Raw genomic sequence first — 24,486 nt, forward strand, 5'->3', positions numbered from 1 at the left:
AAAAAGCAAATATACATTGATTTTTTATTTTTTTTTTTGACTGTTTGTATGTCAAGGTATTGTTTTCTCACTCTCCACTGTAGCACAAGCAAACTGCAGCATTCCTCTAGTGAACGAATGTTGCAAGAAATCACTGCCACTCACGCTCTCCTGCAGAGATATAAGAGATATATAAAGGCGACTGTTGGGATAAATGTGACAGATGGGGCTCAAAACATTCGGGCAAGCTGGAGAGTAAAATGGAATAAAGCTTTCCATGGATTCCGTGAGTGAATCTCTTTCTACGGGTTTCAGACTGAAATGTCATGTCAGTCAATACAGTGAAAGCTGATCCTCAGGATTGTGAAGGGTTGTCTTGAGCTTCCTGACTGAGGATTTGATGAATCTGAATTGTGTAACATTGTTGTTATATGATTTTATTCATGTGAAATACCATTCTACAGACATAGAAGAACATCAGGTGGAGTCAATGAACAGATATCACATGGTCAATAAATATTTTTGCAAGATCCAAAGACAAGTATCAAAGTACAGTACAATGGAAATAGAACAATCAGTAGACTATCAACATGTTCATACAGTTTTTTTTTTTTCATCTGTAAAAAGAAAATAAATATTGGTTTGTACATTTTGTTCTGGTGGTAAATTATAAACCCGTGATTGGTGTATTTTTGGTGTACGCACAATGCCAAAGTGTCTCAAAGAATAAGGCAAATTATTATTTTAACTTTATTCCCCATGACAATGTTCCCTCAGGTCATGATATAATAGAAAACTAAAGAGACAGCATCATTTGTCAGTCAGTTATTATTCTAATCCATCACATTCTTATCACAAAAATAGATACATCTATGGTAAAGTAAGTCTTTATGCCTAAACTATATCTGGAAATGGATGAACAATCATGGCGGTGAGTTGTTGTTGTGCGCTGCAGCACATCTTAAAGTGCAAAATGGAAACAAAGGTATTTGTTATTGAATGGGCTTTTTCTTTTCTCTTTTTCTGAGTATGTTCCCCACAGAGTTGACACTTCTGACAAATTGCCCGGGTGCATCAGATAATCGTTAGCTCGTCTGGCTCTGGGCGATAGAATAGTCTAATTTTGTTGCCCCTGTGAGGTTCTGCTTCTTGTATGAGATCCAAGTTTGGGGAGCTGCCAATAGCCATCCTAAAAAGGGATATTCATAAGATGTGAATTATTTTGTTTTCTATATCGCAGTGTTTTTTTTTTGTTTTTGTTTTTTTTCATTTTGACTTTCTGAACATGTGGCAGTCCTGTTGAAAATTCAAATTTGGTTTTAAAACAAATGCCTTTGACTTCTGGTACTTCAGTATAATTCAAATGTTAATTTTATCTTCATGTGGCCCAGTGCTGTTGTTGCTGATTCCTCCAAAGCTTTGGTTCAAGTTGGTGTATATGCACAACACACATTGATATTGACAGACCTAACCTAGATGCATGCACAACAATCTATACTACACCCAATCACGTTCATGTGATGCTTCACAGATATTCATCTTTTATTGCAACAATTTACACCACTTTGAAATTGGCCACTGTGAAAACATCAGTGGCCGATTTCTGACTTACAGGTTTCCGTCGTATCTCACTGAATCAAAGGGTTGTACCCTGTTTGAACATCAGACCAGCGTCTCTGTTGTATTGCCAAAACCTTAATTTGAAAAGTGCTATAGAAAATTTTCTGACCTCAGCAGATAGTAGGTCCATTGTTGCTATTGTTTTTGAAGATTCATGTCTGTTAAAAGCATTGTCAGATGTCTATTTTACACACATTTATTGCTCCATAGCAATGCATCCAGATGAAAAAGAAATTTTTAAAAAAGAACAAAATACATTCCTGCTCATTTGTATCAGCACTATGAACCAGATCAGTTTTGATGCATATTCTTTAAATGGTTGAGTGCACATATCTTGAAGTTGTTTTGCTCTTGAGTGGCAGTGAGAGATGATCATCGGACACCGGGTGCAGCACAAGGCCCACAGCTTAGCAATCCTGCAACTCATTTTTACGAGCATGTACTAAAGCAGCCCTTCTTTTTCATGCAGTTGTATGCTTTACTTATGTTGTGATTGCTGATACCCCGCACCACACACAATTGCTCACAGTTGTCATGAAGTAATTGAAAACAGCTCTGTTACACAGTCATAATGACTAATACACTGATAAGAACTTTTACAGATGTGTCAAGACAACTGTTTAGATCCATGCATTTCATGCATAGATGATGGTCATCCTCTGAGGCCTGCGAAGCCTCACTGTGGAGACAGAGAGAGTGAAGTGAATACTGCACGTCCAGCCACTTTCCAGCCAGTTACCTGTCCATCCAGACCGAAACACCTTTCTCCCCAGAACTGTTAACACCCTTCACCTCCATCCTTCTAAGACTGAAGTCTTGCAGCCTGTGAATGAGTGAACCCATCCACACAATCACATACACCTCCCTGTGAACCATTTTATCTGTTCCTCACCAAGCTATTGTTATTCTCAAGTGGTTTTTTGAGCAATGTTGCACCACATACATTATCTCCACAACACCGTGCACTGCAGACCTTTCCAGCCTCAAGAATACATTTTCTCCGTTGTACCCACAATACATCACAGATTTCTTTCTACTCATTTATACTAAACTGCATGGTACACTGGACAAATACAGAACTGGACAGTCACTACATTTCTCTCTATAGCTGCCACCAGACTGAATGCAACAAATGCACATAGCTAATGAATACTAAATGTTGTTTACGAAGAGTGATATGTATTTCAAACACACCGCTGTCTCGTTGTGAGGTCCCATTATCCTTGAAACTCATCTCTGACCCCAAGACACATTCCTGCACATGTAGTGTCCATGGTGACTCCGGTTATTGTGTGCAGTCACATGCCGTCCTGTTTTACAGCTGTGTGATTGTCTGTTGTTTTCGTGTTTTGTGTTTTTCTTTTGTTTTCTTTTCTTTTTAGCTTGATCTACTCAGTCAGTTGTCTGTAAGGCAGCCTTTAGGTGGTGGCCAAGGCTGAAAATGCTGCTGCTCTTATTTCATGCCACTCCGCAGCACCTGATTGGCTGCGATGAGCATGACACTGATGATGAAAGCGATGGCAAAGGCGCATATCAGGCTCTTGCGCACACAAGTTTGCTTGACTTGTTGCGTTGGGCTGGAACCTGGACAGAAAAAAAAGGAGGTGGGAGGGAGAGAAAAAAAGATTACCTGAAGGTCCATTGAATCAGATGCTATTTAATGCTTGAGAGGTATCTGAGAGTAATTTCCGAATGAAAGAGCTCATCACAAAAACCTTACAATTACATGAACGCAATTATAAGGGATGAACACTGCAGAGAAGATTTGTTTTCACACCTGTATGCTGTATAACTGCGTAGATTGAAATGTTGACTGGAGTTTTGGAACAACAAACAAATGGATTGTTGTCTGGCTGGCATATTAAAAGATGCTCATCAAAACACTAGCGCTCCAAGAGAAAGCATTTGTACACCTGCAGAATTATCTAAGAGTAAGAACTGAGGGTAGCTGAAGCAAAACAAAATGTTCAAAAAGAAACTCTCATGTCTGCTGTACCTTATTTTTGTCCAAATTTTTGTTCACATATTTCAAACTGCTTAAACATTGATCTTTCTTTTAACTAAATTTCAACTTCAAAAAGTGCTTCCACAACAGAAAGTATGTATTGTGTAATTGCTCCCACATACACCTGCACCTTAGATAAATGATCTGTAGATGAACCATTAAAGGAAACTTCCACCCTTTCAGGTGGCAACTGCCATCTTCAGTAAGCCCCGGTTTGTAATGAGGTGTAATTTACTTTTTCACTGGGTAAATTGTCCCTGAATGTGCCTTTATTTGCCTCACTACTGCTTCTACTTCAGATTGGGATTTCCCGCATTTCTGACAATGACTTTCAAATGAGGATGGGATTCTCCATGCAGAACCTGTGTAGGTGGATAGAGCTTTAGCAGTAGCATGGTAATTTTTTTCAGGTGAGGAGAAAGTGAGGGGGGGGGGAGGGAATGCCATTTGCTGTGCACAGTTGTTCAAATTACAAAACAGCTACATAAGAGGGCACAGCAATTTCATTCGCTGCTGATAACTGGCTGGAGTACATTATGATCTATTGAGGCTGCTGGGAGACACTGATATCGCTGCTGCTTCAGCAACACAGTCCTCTCTGTGTGATTGCTGAATTGTGGTGCAAAATTGTGACAACGGAACGATGTCCTGACTGAGAAATTTGAAATTTGTTAGAGTGAAATCTGTATGCGTTAATTGAAAAGGTATCGCTAAAATATTTTCATTGGACTGTGGTAAAAGGTTAAAAATATCTGTGCTTAGATCTGGCGATTGAAAAGCCATCAACACTTAAATAAATAATCCAGTGTCATGTGGTGTCTTGTCATGGCCATATGAGCTTTCAAGCACAACACTCAAAGCTATATCATCTTTGATGCAATTTCGAAGGGAAATGCTGCTCCTCGCTTACCCTTCTAGTATCTCACGAAGGTAATCTTGATTTTATTTACTTTGGATGACTACCTCCACATTTTTTTCTGTTAATGAAAGTAGATTAAGTGTATTTGTGATGCTCAAAGCCTTTTCAAAATGACAGTTGGGAATATTCAGTTCAACATTTGATAGCCTACCATCTGTAGAGGGGAAGTGACCCTTTAGTGTACAACTATACAGTCATAACATATGGACACAATATCATCAAGTTTTGGCCAGTTATCCATGTGCTGCAAAGTACAGCAGCACTCTGTTAAAGTATAGGAGGTTCTTCCTTACTGTCTATATCCACCTGGCAGTCCTCAGGGTTCTCTATGTGGTTCTCCTCAGTCATGATGATGTTCTCAATGTCTTTCATTGAAAGGTGATCGCAGAAGGTGTCATACAGAAGCCTCTTCAGCTCTTCAACCGTTAACTTCTGCATGTCACACTGGAGGTACACACACATAAGTGAATGTTAACATGGGCTGGCAGACACGATATCACACACACACACACACACACACGCCCCTATGGAAAACACACACATATAACAAAGAGAGTGAACAATACCAGCAGAAATAGCAAAGTGTAGAAAAACGTGTTGAAAGGATTTATGCATGATTTAATCAAATTACAGAAATGAATAAAAAAAAACTCTTTGAAAACCAAAATCCCTGCAAAAATTCCATTCAAGGACCTGCACCTGTTTGAAAAGTTCATCTACGATGTTCATTTTCAGCTCGGTCAGAGCCGAGCTCACACAGTGTGACTGGAGGCTGTGTGTGATCAATCCGGCAGCACATGCTTCATACTACTATTCACATATAATGTCATGTGAAGCTATCCACCCTTTGCAGCAGTCCCTTGGGTTTCTTGATGCTCTCAGCAGGGAACATTACTTGAGACTGTACTGCACCAAGAATTCTGATAAGTCCCATCTTTTCCCCACTTGGTTTGGAGCTCTGCATTCTGACAGCCTCTCTGACGCAGTTTTCCCCTAACTACTGTACAACAAAGCCAGCTTTGACACAATCTCCATCCCATTAATTTCATCCCACTGTCAAAGTGAGCAGTTTATTATCTAATGAGGTGTCAGTAAATAAATTAATATTTATTTTACATAAAAATTGACTTTAATGTTCTAAGTAATAAGAAAGTCGCCACACGCAGGCGGAGATATCAGCTCAAAGTCCTGATGAAGGACATAGTTCTTAGGGGAATCCAAACCTCTCCAAGATTAAAATCCTCCCATTAAAGACCCGGTGGATGTGGTAATTAAAACTGTTTTTTTCCTCTTAAAGTCAAACAATGGCGCAGTCTAAATATTGCGGTGCTCGGAGGTTTGCCACAGCTGTGATTCTTCTGTCTATTTTCTCTCTAATGGGTAGGAAATGAGTGACTGAATAATGAGTACCTTCCAAAAAACAGAGTCAAAGTCAGTGCCGTTGAACTTATCTGGCAACCCTGCTGCCGTCAGCTTTGGGCCCAGAAGAGTGACAAACTCCTCAAAGTCCACCTGTCCGTCCCCTGCAGAAAGGAGGAACAGTTGGTGTTTATTGTTGCTAATTTTTCTGTCAACTACGGTCAGTTTTGGGGGCAAATACAGAGCAAACTGTTTCTGTGCTATGTGATTTAATACAACAGAATCCAAGCTGTGTGTGTGCTGTGTTTGATTCACCATCCATGTCCAGTCTCTGGATGATGACCTCAAGCTCCACCTCGTTTGGCATGTAGCCCAGAGAGCGCATGGCCATCCCCAGCTCCTGTTTTGAGATGAACCCATTTCCATCGCGGTCAAACACTTTGAAGGCCTCGCGTATCTCTGCAGAGAAGACACAGATACACAAGATGAAGTCTTGCCATACAGCAGGATATGAAAGTGCGAAATATTCCACACACCAAAGACACATTTGTTATGCTGCATCGGTGTTTGAGTCATACTTATATGGGGGCTGGCAGCTCAGGAGAACAAATTCCAGCAGTAAAATGACAAAAAAAAGAGCCAAAATAATAATCAGAAAAATACACTACAATAAAAAGTTGTGGACCAATTGTCAGGATTTTAAAGTGCAGTATTCTCTGACTTCCTTGTACTTAAAATTTTTGTAAGGATGTATCAAATTTATGAAGTCTAACTCTCTATGCTGCTAAAATATAAAATGCTTTAATGGCAAAAATAACCTAACAGGAACATGTGCTGCTGCTGTGAGGTGGGAAAAGTATTCTGATGGTTGTATTTCCCAGATTCCTATTAGCCCAGTAATTTCTTAGAAAGAAAGACAAGGGGTAGTCACACTACCATATGCATAACCTAACAGACTATGCAAATCTTAACAATTCAAAGCAATCACACAAAAGATACAGACTTATGGGACTGACTCCTCCCAGTCAAACAAACTCTCCTGTGCTTTTTTAGTTGAAACAACCACAATAACCTTGTTAGAATATTAATGTACATGACTCTATTTGTCCAGTGGGACATCTGCAACCGTGTAAAACACAGAACGACAGACTGGGCAGTAAGCACAGCATGAACGTGAATTAGTTAGCAGGCTACCAAGCTAAGGTAAAAAGAAAAATTAACCAAGACCAATAGTGACGTGCTGATAGTTTAATCAGGCAGAGGACAGATGCTAACAAAAACATCATTTATACTTTGTCAAAGTTGTATTCAGACTGGGCTCTGCTCCTAGTGGACGCAGTTTGAACACTTGGAAGATGTGCTCACAATAAGGACAGGAAATTTTTAATTCCTCTATTCATACACACTATGTACACACTGCACATGTCCCCCCAGTCTCTACTTGTTCACTCCTCATGAGGTATGCTCATTTATATGCAATAGCATCCATCAATTAAAATTTTGGACTTGTCCCTTCTTTTTGTCTCACGGCTGATCAGCACACAAAACAGCAGAGCAGGATATGAATCTGTGTAGAGATGATGTAAATCTTCATAAACCATAAAACGCATCACTAGATAGTCATGTAAAAACTATTTTCAGTCTTCAGAGGTCAGGCTGAGTTTTATAAAAGAGGTCAAAGTAAAGACTTTCTAGATGAATTGTAGAGTGTGGTTTTGAATGACTAATGAAAACAAAACAAGGACTGAATGATGTTGCTAAATAATGCATAATGTGTTACACAGTTTACACACAATAACAGCCTTCAGTGAAGGTAAAATAGAAATTCAAATGCAAATTTAAATCAGTTTCCTTTCTCAGTTTACAGCCAATTAGCAGCTGTTTAGTTACTGAGGTGTAATAACATATAAACTTTATAAATCCGCTGCAAAGCCCAAAGTCTTGTAAATGGGAATTGCTGCTCTGGTGATTTGTGTCAGACTGGCAACAAATGGCCAAGCCTCAGGCCAAACTCCACAGTGTGACAGTCTGTGACAAATATTTCAGTTGGAAAATCAAAACATGAAATATCGACGACGGCAAGAAAACAGTGTGTGTCTTTCTGTGTATAATGGGTTAGCACGGCTTCAGGAAATAGTTTGTTGTAATCAAGTACACATCGGCAGAATAGAAGCCCTGCCACAGGGACAAGGGTACTTGGCAATCATGTATTACAATGGATTACATCTGGGCATGCAATTTATAAAACCGTGCAGAGTGACATTCACTGCAGCCATTCTTCACAATGTTTTTCCCTTAAAAAAAAAAATGTCTTGCTGCAGGTATATTTTGAATGTGTTTTTCCCCTTCCCTGGCTGTGATCTTATTGCTTATGGAATAACAATATATCAGTATCCACCTGAGGTCCCCGTTACATCTGTTTACCTTGGAAGAGAGGCTTTTCGGCACACTACTGTGGAAAAAAACAAATGTTGCAGCCACGCAGGAGGCGAGCACAATATTAAATAAGGTGCCAAAATAGTTTTAACAAATACTTTGTCTCCCCTGAAAGCTGTATTTATTGATCAAAGGCCAAGGTGAGCGAATCATAACTAGTCGGTGGTGTAAATTGGATGTTAAAAAAAAATTGTTTGTATTGTGTAATGAAGTATGGGTACAATTTGTTGTGGAAGGATTTTAATACTCTGTCACAAACCATTTGCTACATAGGATAGAAATATAATGAGCGCTTTATATAGTCCAGTAAGATTCACAACAATAAAATTGGAACACGTAAAGTCATTACAAATATTATATCAAAACCAAGTGACTCTGCTTGAAATCTGGACAGTGCTACTAGAATGACTCTAGTACTCTGGTTTATCAAAAGAGGCTGACTAATTGTTGCCCCAAAAAATTGATTTCTCTTTTTGACTACACACTATCCAGATGGAGTTTATCTGTCATAATTGTCCTCGGGAGAGAGAACTACTGTAGATTCTTCCATTTTCACTTTACTAAGTGAGTCCAAAATGGTCCAAATTCAAAGTACACCATGGGGACTCTTTTGCTCTCTTGTAATTGAGAGACTGCCTCTGTCAGAATCCAAAATGTTCTCTCTCTCTCTGACTGTATGACTGTAAATGTTCTGGCAAAAAAAAAGAAAAAAAAAAAGAAAAAAGTCAGCTGAATAGCTCTGATATTGGTCTGTTCCTGCACAGATGACCTGAATTGTCCTGCCCAATAAAAGAGAGGCAGTTGGCAAAAATGAACCACCGCTTAGTCATGTAGCCTTGAAATAAATGGATCTAAGTACGAGGCACACACACACACACACTGACCACACACAGGTCAGTAACTCCACTTTCATGTTGCCAAACCAAATTATAAAGGCAAAAAAATAATCAAGCAGACAATAGAGTTCTTTTTATTTTCTGCCAAAATGACAGGAGCTTTGACTTTTTCACACTGTTGGCTTATATTGTATCATAGCATACAACTGTTGTGTGTGGTATAAAATAAACGAATATAATAAAAGCTACCATCATGAATTTCTCACAGCCCAAGTTGATATCTAGAGAAATTTCATCACATTTGAGAGTTTGGTTTTTCTGGAAACAGATGCAGCTGGAAACTGGGTTGGTGAGTGCTAAGAGTGAACCAAAACAGCGACAGCTCAGGGGGAACTGCAGAGTCCCTGTGGGTTTGTCAGTACGAGCAACCACTTTCACATGACACACTATCATTTGATCCCTTGTTAATATGAAATATTGATCAGAGCATCTTTAATTTCCCAAAGCGTTCCATGATCATTAGTAGTTGCCAAATGACAAACCTGCAAGTATGGATCTAACACATTGTCATCCCAGACTGTCACATACAGATGCTTTGTGCCCACCCGCATATCATCCAGATGCACAGGGTGCCCTGTAGCATCTATGGCTAGCAGGCAACGCATTTCCTGCCATGAAGCTTTTCTAACATGAGCTTAGAAACCTCACCTGAGTTAAGTTTAAGAACAGCCACATGGTTAGGATTAGGAAAATTAGGTTTCATACAGGACCTTGTGTTGTATCATGTGTGTAAGTCATGTGTGTGACCTTCCACTCACCCCCATCTTCCATTCCTCTTTGGATGTTCTTGCTTTGTAAACTACACCACATTGTGTCGGCTACTTGCTGTGATCCTCTGATACAGATACGGGTGTGTTTGCATTGGAAGCACATCCTTCTGCATCTGTATGAGACGCCAGGGAGAACATGCCAAAACAGTGGTATTTCACGCTCTGGGAATGAGAAAGTGCTCGTCATATTTGCCATCACAGACTCGATAATCAGATTGAATAAAGGTGACGTGAATGACAGTGAATCATATTACATTTTTGTGTGTTCAGGCAGTAGGATGAAAGTGTCATCTGGGGTTGGAGTTTCTGGAAGTGGTTAATGCTGAATAACCAGGAATCAGCAAAGATGTGCATAGCACTGAGTCATTTACCATGCACTCACCTTAATATTCAATAATTGCACCATGCTGTTAACCTCCTGACAGCTTTTGCACAATTATTCATTCTTTGCTGAATTTTGCACAACAGCTGATGTAGCACACATGCACACATATACAGTATATATATATAGCTTTACTTTACCTTACTTATTCATAGTTTATATTTTATGTTTACTTTTTGCATGCTCTTCTAAAATTACCTATTTTGTTAAATTATTTTATTTTTTTAATATGCCTTAAACTTTTTATTGCATTCACTGTGGACAGCAAAGTAAGAATTTCATTGTACATGGAAATCTGTTTCCTGACTGTGCGTATGACAATAAACACTTTGAATCTTTGAATCTTGAGTCTTGATTGCCAAAGCCAAATTGTACCTCTAGTGACCTGTGTCACCACATTAGATTTTTTCTTTAATGCTGCAGACTTTATTATAGCTTCTGGCCTCTTTAAACTCCAGTTAATCTCCCTTTCAGCTTTGATTGTATTTTACTTCATCACCTAATTAATTACATATATGTTCATTTTTCTGTTTTTAGATTTAGAATCTGCTGTTGCTGCATCTTGCACTCGGCTCCACCAGGCAGGCGTGAATATTTGAATATTTGTTGAAAGCATGTGGTGTTTGCTTTGATGTAGAGAGGTGCTTGTTGGCCTTCAAAGATGTGATGCCATGCATTCCCCTGTGGTGTGATCTGACAGAGGATGAAAAGCCCAAGTTAAGATCGTGAGCTCCAAGAGCCAAACATCTGAAGCTGAACTCCCACGTGAGAAAGGTGCAGTGTATTCCCATTACGCTGCTCTACTCAGACACCGTTCAGTGTCTCTGTACTGCAGCGAGGATCCAGTGCACTTCAGTGATATACAACACTCTGTGAACTGTATGCAGCACCAGACAAAGCCAGGAATCACTTGGAAATGGAGCTGATTCAGACAGACAAATAGAAAACGTTTAAATTCAGGTTGAAACATCAGTGGCAAAGGGAACGTCATCCACTTTCTGTGCGGTGTTTACTTCAAGACTCTAGACGGTATAGTGATAAAGTGAACAGTATTTTAAGAATGTCATCATCTCTGTTTGTACAATCATAACAAAGAAAAAGTAATCAGAAAGAAATGTGTGAAATTAACTCTCTTCGTCCTTGCAGAACTGAAACACATCACATGGGAAATATTTACTTGGATTTTCGAGGCATGCCTGCAGCAAAGCTTTACCCCTTTTCAGGCTAAATTTAGCATCAGTGAAAACTTTTGCTAATTACACGCGGTGTACTTCGAGCAGAAAAGGCTAATGCCGGAGCTTTTCTAGCCATGAAGTGTCCGTGAATGTAATCCGGGGCCTGTTTTTACAGAGGTAGGGATCCTCTTCGCCTCAGTCAGACCTGCATCTGCTTAGGACTGCTGTGGATCTGTAATTGCAGCACACCCACTCTTTATGTAAGACCTTATCAGTGTGAGAAAAACACAGCTTTGCTTTGGGTGTGTGTGCGTGCATGTATGTTTGTGTGAACCTACTATTTTTAAACCCCCATAGCAACCTTAATCCATCTTTAGCTGGATAGGGGCTGACTTGGGTACCAGGAAGATTTGAATATTACCATAACTTCTAGCTTCTAGCTTCTAATAAGGCCCCAGAGTATTCAAAAGGGGTATATGGCAGAGTCAAAGTCCTCCATGTCTTAAAGAAAAATCCCATCTCTGGGTTTAGATAGAATCTCCTCCCTCCATTATAAAATCTGAAGCGCTTTAACCTCGCCAATGTAACACTAACATGACCACAGGGAGACACTGGTACAGGGAAAAAAGATGTTGGAAAGGTTGAGGTGCTTTATCCTCAATAAAAAAAAAATCCCTGAGCCAACTTCTTAAAGCCCACTTGACCTTGAATGACTGAAGTTGGTGAAAGGTCATGAAACTTCAGTCCATTTCTGTTGCTTCTATCAGTCTCTTTTCCAGCGAAGACAGGAAGTCATTGATCTGTCTGCATTTTTTTTTCCCTTCAATCCCTCTTATGTTTTCTCAAAGCTGCAAGTTTTCATCATCACAGCCAATACCAAGCTGAGCCAGGGCCAATATCCACAAGGCGAAAAACCCATGAGAAGCACCTCAAACAAAGGTCAGATGTGAACAATCAAAAGCCTCTACTAGGCATTACAGCTGATCCAACACTTCCTCATCAGTTCCACCACGTTAACAGTACTCACTTGCGTATTCTATCGCTGGATTTGCTTATTGTCTGCTGTAGTCTTTGCAGTACTGCTCATCAAAGGGAGGAAATATTACCCCAGGGGAAAAGCACTTCACCTTCAAGAACTCATCACAGTTAATTTCACAGGTAATAAAGTCTGCTATATTCACTCCTTCGTGGCGATCGATCAAAATGGAAAATGAATGATTTAACTTTAACCTACCCAACAGTAGTAACCCCAGCATTTCATGACATTTCCTGCTAATCTGCACCACATGTTTACCATCACAACTTGACAGAATACAGCATCTGATCAACTGAGACACAGTGGTTGTTTATGTGACCTGAGATGTTCAAACTACGTTAAGTGGTCACTACTGAAGAACCACAAATTATCAAACAACAATTACAACATTTTTGCTGATGTGTTTCATCATACACACCTATTCCAAATAGATGTGTAGAACATTTCCGTCTGTGTTTACATTAAAGGAAATGTTTGACCTTTTGGAAAATTTAGTGGAGCGAGTCATTCTGAGGAGGTTCTGACATTAAAAAGCATTTGGCCACTGTTTGATAGCTGCTTCTGTCACAATGTCTATGTGGAAAAGCCTTTTGAGCACCTGTGCATCATGTGATGTTCTTGTTTAACAAAACCCACCTATCAGTAACACGAAAAGCTCATCTTGTTGTTGTTGTTGCTGTTGTTTTTTTGTTTTTTGGGGTTTTTTTTTTAAATTAGTACCAAAACCAAATTCTAAAATGACAAATCACTTTTTTTTTTTACAGGGGATTATGTGCAAGACCATTTCTTTCTAAGCACAGTGACTCACTGGAGTCTCTGCTGGCTACTCCTCAGAGCTAACATAACTCACTGTAAAACAATGAATTGTAAATGTTGACTTTGATTTTAAAGAGATTAAAGAAATGAGATGTTGGTTAGAGAGCTTTAGAGGTACTATAGACAGATTCTGGTACCTTTGGATGGAGCCAGGCTAGCCGTTTCCCTCTGTTTCCAGTTTATATAGATAACCAGCTGCCAGCAGTAGCTTCATATTCAGCGTACAGACATTAAAGTGGCATCGGTCTTCTCTTTTAACTCTCCTCTAGGAGGTGAATAAGCATATTTTCCAAAATGTAGAACTTTTGCTTTCAAGTTGCAAGCAGCAGCATTTCAGTGGTTGTTTTCAGAATTCCATTAAGTCATTAGAGATTAAGATTTTAGCCAATAATAGCGTCACAAACACCACATTTCGCAAAACCATATATATTTTTTTAAAAGCAGCTTTACTAGAGAGATACAACCTGCAGCTCTCCAGCGCTGGTGCTGGGTCACTTCACCCTCTGAGAAGCAGCTCATTTGTGCTCACATTTTTATCACCATCTGTGTCAAGTAGAGCTTTTTCATATGCTGCCTGTCTCATCTAGGCAGGTGATACAACCAGGAGAATCATTTTGAAATCCATTTCTACCTGTCTACCTCTCTGCAGATTGTGTAAGACGACCCTCCATCATGCAGGTAGAGCGGAAATGGTTGAGGACTAATGGAGTAACAAGAAGCTGGACAAAGTTGGATTTATTGTCCTCAGCCTGATCATATACAAGCAGGAGGCTTTCATGGGTGCAAATGGATGACTTTAATCTTCCTATGCTGCTTGTGTGCCTTTTTTCAACCAAATGTGTACCTTTTTTAATGTTAATCAGGAAAGTCTCTGGACTTTTCAGTCATTTAAAGAGAGCACACTGATATTTCACCATACATGACACCTTCCCTGCACACTAATGTTATTTCACCAAGTCACAAATCTAACCTAACCAAAGTCAAATTCTGACAACTCTGAATATACAACAGGCTTTACAGGCATTTGGAGTAATTTAACAATTACAACAGTCAGTGCTGTTGATGCTGCATGTCTTTCTTCTTTGTAATAACAAAAAGCCATCTGAGTTATGAACTGACGTTGCCAGACTGAATGGCAGAAAGTGGAAATGTAATAGTGTTGGGAGTGTAAAAAACGGAATTTATTAGCTTGATTCAGTTTTTTTGTTTCAATTTGGCTTCAGACATGGAATGCTTTGATAACTTTTTGTCACCTTTGCAAGGGGAAACAAACTGTTGGTTTGGGAGCTCTGGTTTAATGGTAAAATTAGATTTTTTTTTTTTTTTTCTGTGAAAGAACAATAATTGATCTATTTTTGCTTCCTGGGAGAGAGCCTTGCTAAAAGCAGTCAATAGTTGGAATGAACAGGGAAGTAAAATAAGCGTCTGGTTTTGGTCAACGCATCTGGATTGCTGGCACACTCCACCTTCCTGAGCCAGCATATCTACTACCATCATGATTGGTCATTTTTGTTCATGTGTTGTTATCCAAATCTTCTTTGCAGCATATGCTATAAAGTGGTCTCAGTTGACCCCTTGGAAGTACACCCCCACAACGCCCACTGATCCTGCACCGGCAATACGTTATGTGCATAATTTCTGCCTTGCCAAGCAGATGCTTGTTTCTTTAAATATCTTCATTTGTATTCATGTAAGTATTTCCAAAGGAATAGAAGTCAACCCTCCACCTCAGGGCAAAGGAATGAGTCAATGTTTTCTGCTGCACCTACAGTGGGAGTCGAGCAGAAACATCAAGATCGCCTCACAGGCAGTTTATGCCATTAGGAACACTGTGGTATCAGAGTTTTTGAGCAGCTGTCAGTCGAAGTGATTTGCAAAGTCCCAAAAACTCTGCCAAGGGAATGACTAAAAATATTCAAAAGGAAGCCCCAGTAGCATGTGTTAAATGTTTACAACTGAGAGTGAACTAATTTCAAAAACAAAACGCAGTGTGGAAGTCAGAATATTTAAAGAAAATGTTCTTAAATGCATATTTATGACTGAAGAAGATGCATAATCTTCTATCACAAGCTGTCATCATCCAGATGTAAAGACTGAACCTATTTGTGTGTCGATGGTTGTTGGGTTTTAACTTTTGAAAGATACTTGATTGGCTGACTGGTTTCATTTATTTATGCCCATTTCTCCTATGTTGTTGTTAGTAGGCGTTTTGTTAATTTTTAACAAATTTCAGCTGTGGATTTAAGGCTAAAATGACAGGGCTGCAGTTTCAGAAAAGGAAAATTAAGATTTAAAAACAGCGCGGAATATAAAATATTTCATTTAGTATTTCATCTTATTCAATGACCTGAGCTCATCAGAATGCACATATTTGAGCTGAGCATCACTTGAGATGATTTACAACACATGCAATTAGTCTCCTGGGCTGCTATTGCTGTTGAGGTTAGAACTGCTGTGCAGATTAAAAGAGAAACACTCAAAGTTTAACAAATAATGCACAACAATCACAGAACACAGCGTCCATGTGCCTATCACCTCGAACTCACTAATAAGACGAGGCAAGACTTATATCACAAAATAAAAGAAAGAATGTAAACATAGTTGCTATAAATCCAACTTGAGTTTGAGTTCCAACTTTAGCGACTTTGGTTCCATTATTCAGATCACTTCCTGTTTGCAACAGCTCCGCTTCCTGTCTCTGGGGTGGGGTGACAGCTCAAACTGCGTTTGTTCTGGCAATGAGGAAAGCCCTCGCTGACTCTGCCACGAGCGTGAACAAATGGAGAGATAACTTTGTAGGCTGCGTTGATTCCGATTACCACAGACAGTTCCTCTGTGAGTTTAAAATGCTCTTTGAGAGATTTGTCCCTGCTGGAGCTTTGTGACAGGTTTGACTTTCATGTTTCTTTGAAAGTGTTAAGAAAAGGCTTTCATGGCCAAACAAACACACCAGAAATGGAACCAAATAATTTAAAATGTTAAGGATATGAATCATATTTTTGGAGTATACTGATGCCGATGGATATTTTGGATCCATCTGTAAAAAAGAAAAAAAAAAAAGGGGTTCCCATATCAAATATGATGTCGAAAATGGCTGCCATGTAAATAAAGGAACTTCTCCTGTGTGCTTTCCCTGTCTTGTTTCATTAATGCTGCAATTGTGGGTTAATCTCTGCAAGACTTTTAAATGACCAAGAATAATTTGTATTGACATTTTACTTCCAAAAAGAATATTGCGATCATTACAACATTTAGCTTTTTATTATGAATTAATTTATATTTGTGGCTTTGGATACGTCTTTTTTTTTTGCAGCTATTATGTTCCTCGTTTTAAGCATACATTGACAAGAGGATAATTTTTTTTGTTCATCTTTTTTTCGAAGTTTGTTCATGTATGTAGAATAGATTGATTTACCTTAATGTCAGCATTTATTGGCTATTTATTAGTAAACTCTGTTGTCACACCCAAATCAATAAAGAGTTTTGATTTTAAATCATTAAGCAAATGGTAGAATTCAACTCCTCAAGTAGTTGCTGTGGACATAAGACAGGCAGTGAACAACCAAAAGGCAGACATATTGATGTGTATCATTCTTTTCAATCTCAACTTTCCCAATTCTGAAAATGAGAAAAGTGTGAAACATTGAAAGGAAAGTCAGACATGTAAACTGAAATGCTAAAATGCACTGATCACACATTTGTAGGAAATATGCAAACTTTCTGCTCCTGTCTTATCTTCTACTCGTGTCTACTGGAAAATCCTTCGTCTGTTTACATGAGCCTCACTCAGGGACCGTTACAAATGCCTTAAGCTCAGCCCAGGGACTATTTTGAAGCTGCTTCCAATAGGGCTGTTGTTAGGCACTGTGGAAATGGGCCCACTTAATTCCACCTGCAGTGATATTGACACTGAGCTGTGTGTGTGTGTGTGTGTGTGTGTGCTCGTGTCTTTTAGTGGTGGAGGTGGTCTAAACTATATCGAGCGCCTGTAATATGACCAAATGTTGTTTTTTTTTTTCCAGTCCCTCTTGTGTAGGAGGGGAAATGGAGAATATGGAGTCGAATTCAATTTACACTCGCATTATTGTACATTAAGGTACTTGCTGCCACCCCCCACCTTCCACCACACACATGCAGGCTTATCGAGCATTAGAAAAATAGTGTTTTGTTCCAATTATAGCTTTGACAGCCTTCTTGGCCACAAAGTACGGTGCCATTGGTCCAGTCCCTGGGGTGTCCAAGCCAGTAATTGAAAATCAAGTCCTTGGCTATGCGTGCCAAAGGGCTTGAGGCTCCTGCCCCTATACATGCATTCACACACATATTGCACTCATGTGCAATTTCATTTCGTGACAAAGCCCCGTCTCCCTGACGGCTGAGCCGATGTATGTGACACTTCAGACTTCCAACCAATTCTCGTCCGTCTCTCAAGAGATGAGAGCAATGACGAGACACTGAGGCTGACACGTCTCTCATTCGATCAACATATACTCAAGATTCTTCAGTGCATATTATAATTTAGAACTTGTCAATCTGCACAGTATCTGCAACCCATGAAGCACAATAACAACCTTAACATCCTTAACATCTTTGTGTTTTGTTGAAACTGGCTTTACTTCCTCTCTGTTTGGGCTCCTACCGACCAACCAAATTATCTCCTTTAAATATTCTTTTTCTTTCCTTCTGACCTTTGGTTTAAATGGTAAAGCTTGTCTCTGCTGCGTAGCCTTGCACATTTGTTGAAGGTAACAAAATGCGGAAATTATGAGAAAGCATTGCTATCCTATTAAATTAGAAAATAATTTATGTTGAATGGTTAAAAAAAAGAAATAAATATTTGTTAATTCAGGGACAAAGACGTGTACGGCATGTAACCCTGTATAGTGACATTACTTATGGTTTGGCTCAATAAGATCTATGAGACATCTGAATCACGGTTATAAAACTCAAATAACTGATAATCTAATCGATTTATTTTGGATCTCAGAAAGCAACACTACATAAAAGGTTCTATTAACATCAATTAGATACACAGAGTAAATAAAAATCCATTATGTTTAACCATGTTTTACAGATGAGGTGTCCAAGTCTGAGTCTGTCTCAGTTTAAAGCCATGGTTATAACTACTTCTATTGAGATTAGTTAGAATCATCACGTGTCAAGATAAAAAGAAAAATCTCACGTATGTTGTTGAAGGGGACTTGACATCCCAAAAGGAGCAATGAGATTTATGGAGTTAGATTAGTGTAGAAATTGAAAAGAAACATCCAATAAAGGGAGTAAATATATCAACAACAAAACAAAAAATTACTTGGGAGGAACATGTTATGACCCCAGCTGCTTCCACCTATTAGCAGGTGAAAATATGATGGACTGTTTTTAAAAACTAAAAATATCATTTTAACCCTAGAACACTAACGTCGGGTGATTTTCACCCACACAATTTTGAAGTGATCGAATTTTACAACCAAATGAAGGGATGTGTTGATACTTTCGACCAAATGTGTGCTCAGTACAGCTGTGAAAGAAAAAAAAGAGGTGGCCACTGTGTGTCCTATATGGCATGATGAACGCTGGTGTGATAAACTGTATTTTATCCGAGATATTATATCGGGTAAAATATACCCAACGTTAGTGATGGTGTTACTAATTTTAACGTTAGTGTTCTAGGTTTAAAAGCATACGGCAAAGTATTTACTTTTTGGGAGATTTTAATCGACAAACCAATCAGCTCTGTCACATTTAGATTACTCCCATTTTGTGCCATGTGGTAGGTAAAGCTTTGAAACTCAGTTACACAACCACAGCGTTCAGTCCCCTCAGTGACACTGCCTCTTTCACAACCTGTAGGACATCCCTCACACAGGATCGCTAAGGCTCAAGAGCTGAAAACGGCTCTGTCACTGCTGTTAACTGTGCATTACCTCGGGCTCTCCTGTTCTCAACAACAAAGCATCCCATCGCTTCTCCAGTCAAACTGCCTCTATACGCTGAGCTGTAAAGCCCAAATGGCTCACTTAGTCCTGCGACAGAGTGACAGCAGCATGGCAGTACAAGTGAATTTGACTAATCAAAGTCAAAATGAAGTGTTGTCTGTTTATAGCACCTCAGGCTGGGCTGTAAATTAAGGTGGGCGGGTGTGAAGGAAACAGAGATTCCTCAATCTCAACAGCCAAAAGCTTCTCCTGGAATCAATAACAAATGATTGAAATATAAGACACCCATCTTTTTTTATCCTTTTTTTCTGCTGCTGCTGTGCATAAAATATATTTCTTTCGAACAAGGTCTCGGTATACTGGAAATCACATTTGACAATAAAGCATTTGGTGATGCAATGCTGTAATCATGGGCAGGGATGGTGTCGTGCAGGGCTTTTGGCACTGACATGTTGACACTTTTCTTTTATCACAGGCTCACTTTGTTGGGTGTCAAAGCAAAACAGAAAAGCACAAAAAGCCAAAAAAAAAGTACAATATATCGAACATTAAAAGAGCCTCATCTATCTTGCACCCATTCTTATCTTTTCTGGATATTTCTTGTGGCTTGTGTGTTCTGAAACGGATATGTTGACTATTGGCAGCACTGAAGACCTGCTGGGAGTCAAACCCAATTCATATTTGGCCTCAGCGCTCGGTTTTTCTAATTAATATCAACCTCAGCAATGAATAGCATTTCCCTGCCAACCTTATTATGTGTGTATGAGTGTATCTTGCACATACTGCAGATGCAAACTCGTTTGTGTGTGTGGTTGTGTATTTTTAAATGTGTGCAATTCCTGGTTCAATTAACAGTTAATTTCTTATTTCTCCCAGGGAACCTCAGCACCAGCACCCTCTGACAGATTTCTCGCAAGACCCAGCTTGTCCGTAATTGACACATAAACATTTCAGTGTTCACTTAATGAGAAATGCATCACTTTTAAAGATATTGATGAACACTGAATGTTTCTGAATCTGTCCACCAAAGCAGTCGCATCTGTCAAAAAAATGTATCTCAGCTTTGTTTATATAATAATGTGTAAATTACTAAGGTAGCAAAGATGTGAGGAGCACTGAACAAATCATACAGCAGGGATACGTCAGCTACCTCACAGCGTCACTGCACTGAATACATGGCAACAACGCAAGAACTTACTGTCATCACACACGCTTTGGGAATTGAATGATGTCCCAGGGGCTGCTGCATGATAATGTGCAGATGTCGCAGGTTCATATCACAAGTGCTCCAGGCATGAATATTCTCTGTAGACTGATGTAGAAATATGCTTCTTAGATAACTTTTTTAATCATGAGAAACTGTGCCCTGGATGTTGACTTGACTCATTTAGTAGCCGAAAGTCTCACAGTCTCCAGAAAAGGTGGAAAAAAAGATGGAATACCAAACACTTCGGGACCATCCGACCATCAGAAAGTCTGTGTGGCCAGACTTAACAATCCAGTGAAATCGGGCTTCCATGAACCAAATTTCCACCCATCCTCCTGCTTCTAGTTGGAGCCAATGCATCACTGCTGGCCTGGCGCAGGGATGCCTTACTTTATTTAACCAAAACAGCTCCACACTGAGGGCACATGCAGCCAACCCTTTGAATGAGCTGCAAGTCTATATTTGCAATCAATGAAAGCGAACTGAACACATGATAGCTGATCTTTGAGTGACACTATTAGCAAAATGTGATTATTTTTGCACATTTTGTATCATATATAAATATCAGAAAAGAGGAAAATACATCCCAAACCCTCAGACGAGCATCTTTTAAGCTTAAAATCAGTGATTTCACATCTTTAAGAGCGCTGTCCAAGGTTCTGACGGCGCGTCTGTTTGAATGAGCTCCACCGCAGGAGTGGAGCGCGGTTACACACACTGCCATGAGCCTGTTACAAATAAACACCGCCTGTGTGTTGCTCACCAGCCTTGAACATCCTCAGGTATACACGAACAGGTAACATCTCACCTTCAACTTCGTCTTCGGGCAGGTTAACCGGTGCGCTGTAGGAGAGGATGTCGGGGATGGTGCAGATCCCCCGGTACATCAACGTGGAGGTGACTGGGTGCATCGGCATGACTGCGACCTTTGGCAGCCACCTGCGCCCTCGTCATACAGAAATGTCTACAGAGAGGATCCCAACTTCCCCCCACGGTCACCGAGGGAACGGAGAAACAAGTCCATGGATGGAGAAGAGGGGTGAGGTGGATTCCGCAGCGTGTCCGCCAAAATCTTGCTTTTGGTGAACGACGGATGAGCAAGAAAAAAAAAATGTGTGGGGTGTCTTACCTCATTGCAGTTTTGTTGTGAGCTTAAAAAACACAGTTTCCTGATTAATACACAAAGTCACTACATATAAAAACTACCTCAGACCGAGACAACGTGCACATGCGTACATACATCACCATCAACCAAGGCGAGCTCCACATCTGAGCTAATGACTGCAGGTGATTTGGCTCTGTGGTAAAACAGTCGATACACAGATTCGTGGGTTATCAATCCACTGACTGTTGGTGCGTTTAGTCCCACCGGTTGTCAGCTGCTAGCAAATTTCATGCATCCACTTGTTGGATACGTGCGCTCACTTGACGCACTCCGTCCTCAAGACCCAGCCTCCTGCATACAATCCACAGAAGCGACGCGCTACGCTTAAAAAAAGGCTGATGGGGAAATAGCCTAAAAATTGTGTCCACTGAAAGCGTGACAGGATGACAGGTCAGCGCGTGTCCGGAACCTCAAAGATTGTAATTGCTGGCTCGCTCGTAATTGGTCATTGGCGCCGAGGCGCATTGCGATCCAGTTGTTCCAACCTCACAGGAGGAGTGAAGGAGTGTGTTTTCCTGTGAAAGGAAGCTCTCTGTGTGGATCTGATATGTAGTCCTCTCTCTCTCTCTCTCTCTCTCTCTCTCCTGTTTTCTCCCGTCTCACCCCCCGTCACTCCATCTCCCTCATACATGTATCTGCACATACACACATTCAGTATCCTTTTCTAATAAGACACAAACACACCCCTCCCTCCCTGTCTCTCTTTCTTTTTTGCTCATTTACAATCCCCGTTAGACTAAATGTTAGACTAAAACCATGTAGTGTGATTGATGGCTAGACATGGTGGGTGAATGTTCCCCGTGTTATGCGGCATAAATGAATGCATTGCGACGCCACTTGTTTCAATTATAAACCATAACACCGTTAAAGTTTTGCTATGACGCAAAATTGCTTTTCCTGTTGATTTAGTCGGCTTGACTAATGTGACATTCAGTGTTTTACAAATTGTGAGCGAGGAGGGGGAAGGGTGGGGGGTTGGGGGGAGTTAAAATTCCCTCTAGCTTTCTGTCTCATCATCTCCAATTGTATGCTTTTGTTGCACCACTCTGTGCAGAGCGACCCAGATGAAACGAACGCTTGTAGTCTTCAGTGGAAGTGGCTGGCTAAGCAGTTCGGGCTTGAATGGAGACACTTGAATGCTTGATGACCATACGCTGTTCGCGCTGTCACTTGGTAATTCTCTGACATGGATCTCTTTTGGTCTTTCTTACTTTTTTTGGAGAGGAAACTAAATTTACTGTGTTTTTTCTCCATTCATAATTTCTACAATGTTTTTCTTGCTTCATAGATAAAGTTGGCCATAACCTCCAGTGATGTCCTACTATAACCAACAAAGGAAGATATCTGACAGGCCTATGGGGAATGTTTTGGTGAACAAAGCAGTAAAAGTGACTTACTGTTGTATGAAGTAATAAAGTAGTTTTCATAACATTTACTAGCTCCTCAGAAACCTTTTTCAGGGATTTTTTTTCCAATACTGACGTGAATCTACATTTCCTTCCAGCATTGCCTTATACTTGATCTCAACTCACTAATTGTCCATCTAACAAGTTTAATGTTTTGGTTCACTCTTGTATCTCTATCTCTGTTATAAAGCAGTTTGTGAAAAACATTTTGAGGACACTAAGCTTAGTACGTACAAACAGCTTGGAAAAGTCGGTGCCCTAACTCAGGAATCTGTCTGTTATTTATGCCACAGGTCAGTCCTGATCAGTTATAATCTGCAATGTCTGAATAGATTATAGAACATTTAAAAAAACAAACAAAAAAAAACAAAAAAGCTTTAAACTTCTCCAATATTCCAGTTTTACTCGGTCACTGAGTTGTAACATTCTCCACACATGAGAACATCCACGGTGCTGGTTGGCATTTTCTAATGCTCAGCAGACCATTGGTCAGTCTGACAGTGTCAGCAGTGTCCCAGAGTCACTGGCTTGACACAAAAGGGCACCACCAACTTTTTGTCCTCGGGTGACTTGTGGCACCTTTTATTTCTGCAAAAACAGTCTACCTACAGCCCTCCCAACAGGAGCAAACTTTGAAGGTCAGACCACTTTCAGAATCCAATAGCTACAGTGTTCAGACACCAGTGCATCACAGGGCTCTTTTGTCACTGAAAATGTTTAATGATTACGCCTGCCAGGGTATAAAGTCTCTGAGATTCTGGCTGTCCACATTCTGTGTATGTGAGAGGTGGGCAGGTTAAAACTGCTAAGCTGATGCTGCAACCCGGGTGCCTTCTCATCCTAAGAAGTGTAACAGATAAGTTGACAGTACATGATATGTCAGTAAAGGAAAAGCAATAATAGAACAATAATAATAATAAACTCAAAAAGATCCATAACAAAATCTTAAAATCAAGTTTTAATGTCCATATTAACTCAGCAGGTGCAACTCAGATGAACAGACATAAACGTAAACTTGGTCTTTTTGAGCTTTAGAAGTGCAAAAAATGACCATCAGATAATCCCAAACAGTTCAGCAGCATGATCCAAGTGATCCAACGTTTTACGCTGTGGGTTCAAGTGTCCAATATTTCCCTCACTGAGTTCTAGATTTCCCTCAGTCACCATGCATCACCCTGGAGCCATGTGCCTTCATCTGCTCATAAGTTTCTCTTTCCAAGACTTCAAGTTGTAAAGTGGATCCTCTAACTCATTTTGTATTCTTATAGTCTCTGAATAATCACCAAAACGCTACTCCTGTATATTTTTTTATTGACTCAGAACTACAGAAGTACTTGTGCTGCATTTTGCAAGTGATTTCAATATTTCATGCATTTTGT

The 24,486-nt window shown here is 39.9% G+C and overlaps 1 protein-coding gene across 1 annotated transcript; it reads right to left on the minus strand.

The window, feature by feature from the left end:
• Window positions 1-794: 794 nt before the first annotated feature.
• On the minus strand, window positions 795-22,343 carry LOC124057368 (calcium-binding protein 7). The gene is made up of 5 exons (XM_046385512.1): window positions 21,345-22,343; window positions 6,198-6,341; window positions 5,934-6,046; window positions 4,817-4,967; window positions 795-3,183 (listed from the first exon to the last, which is right to left on the minus strand). Exons 1-5 carry the CDS (start codon window positions 21,451-21,453, stop codon window positions 3,053-3,055), a joined length of 648 nt encoding a protein of 215 aa, XP_046241468.1. The 5' UTR covers window positions 21,454-22,343; the 3' UTR covers window positions 795-3,052.
• Window positions 22,344-24,486: the final 2,143 nt, after the last annotated feature.

The sequence above is a fragment of the Scatophagus argus genome, chromosome 4 (genome assembly GCF_020382885.2).
Source record: "Scatophagus argus isolate fScaArg1 chromosome 4, fScaArg1.pri, whole genome shotgun sequence".
NCBI lineage: Eukaryota > Metazoa > Chordata > Actinopteri > Scatophagidae > Scatophagus > Scatophagus argus.

Coding starts and splice junctions, on each gene's coding strand:
- LOC124057368 (XM_046385512.1), bottom strand. CDS start 21,453: ATGCCGATGCACCCAGTCACCTCCACGTTGATGTACCGGGGGATCTGC. Junction 6,047..6,197: donor CCAGAGACTGGACATGGATG/GTGAATCAAACA, acceptor TCCTTTCTGCAG/GGGACGGACAGGTGGACTTT. Junction 3,184..4,816: donor CTGCCAGGTGGATATAGACA/GTAAGGAAGAAC, acceptor TTTTCTGTCCAG/GTTCCAGCCCAACGCAACAA.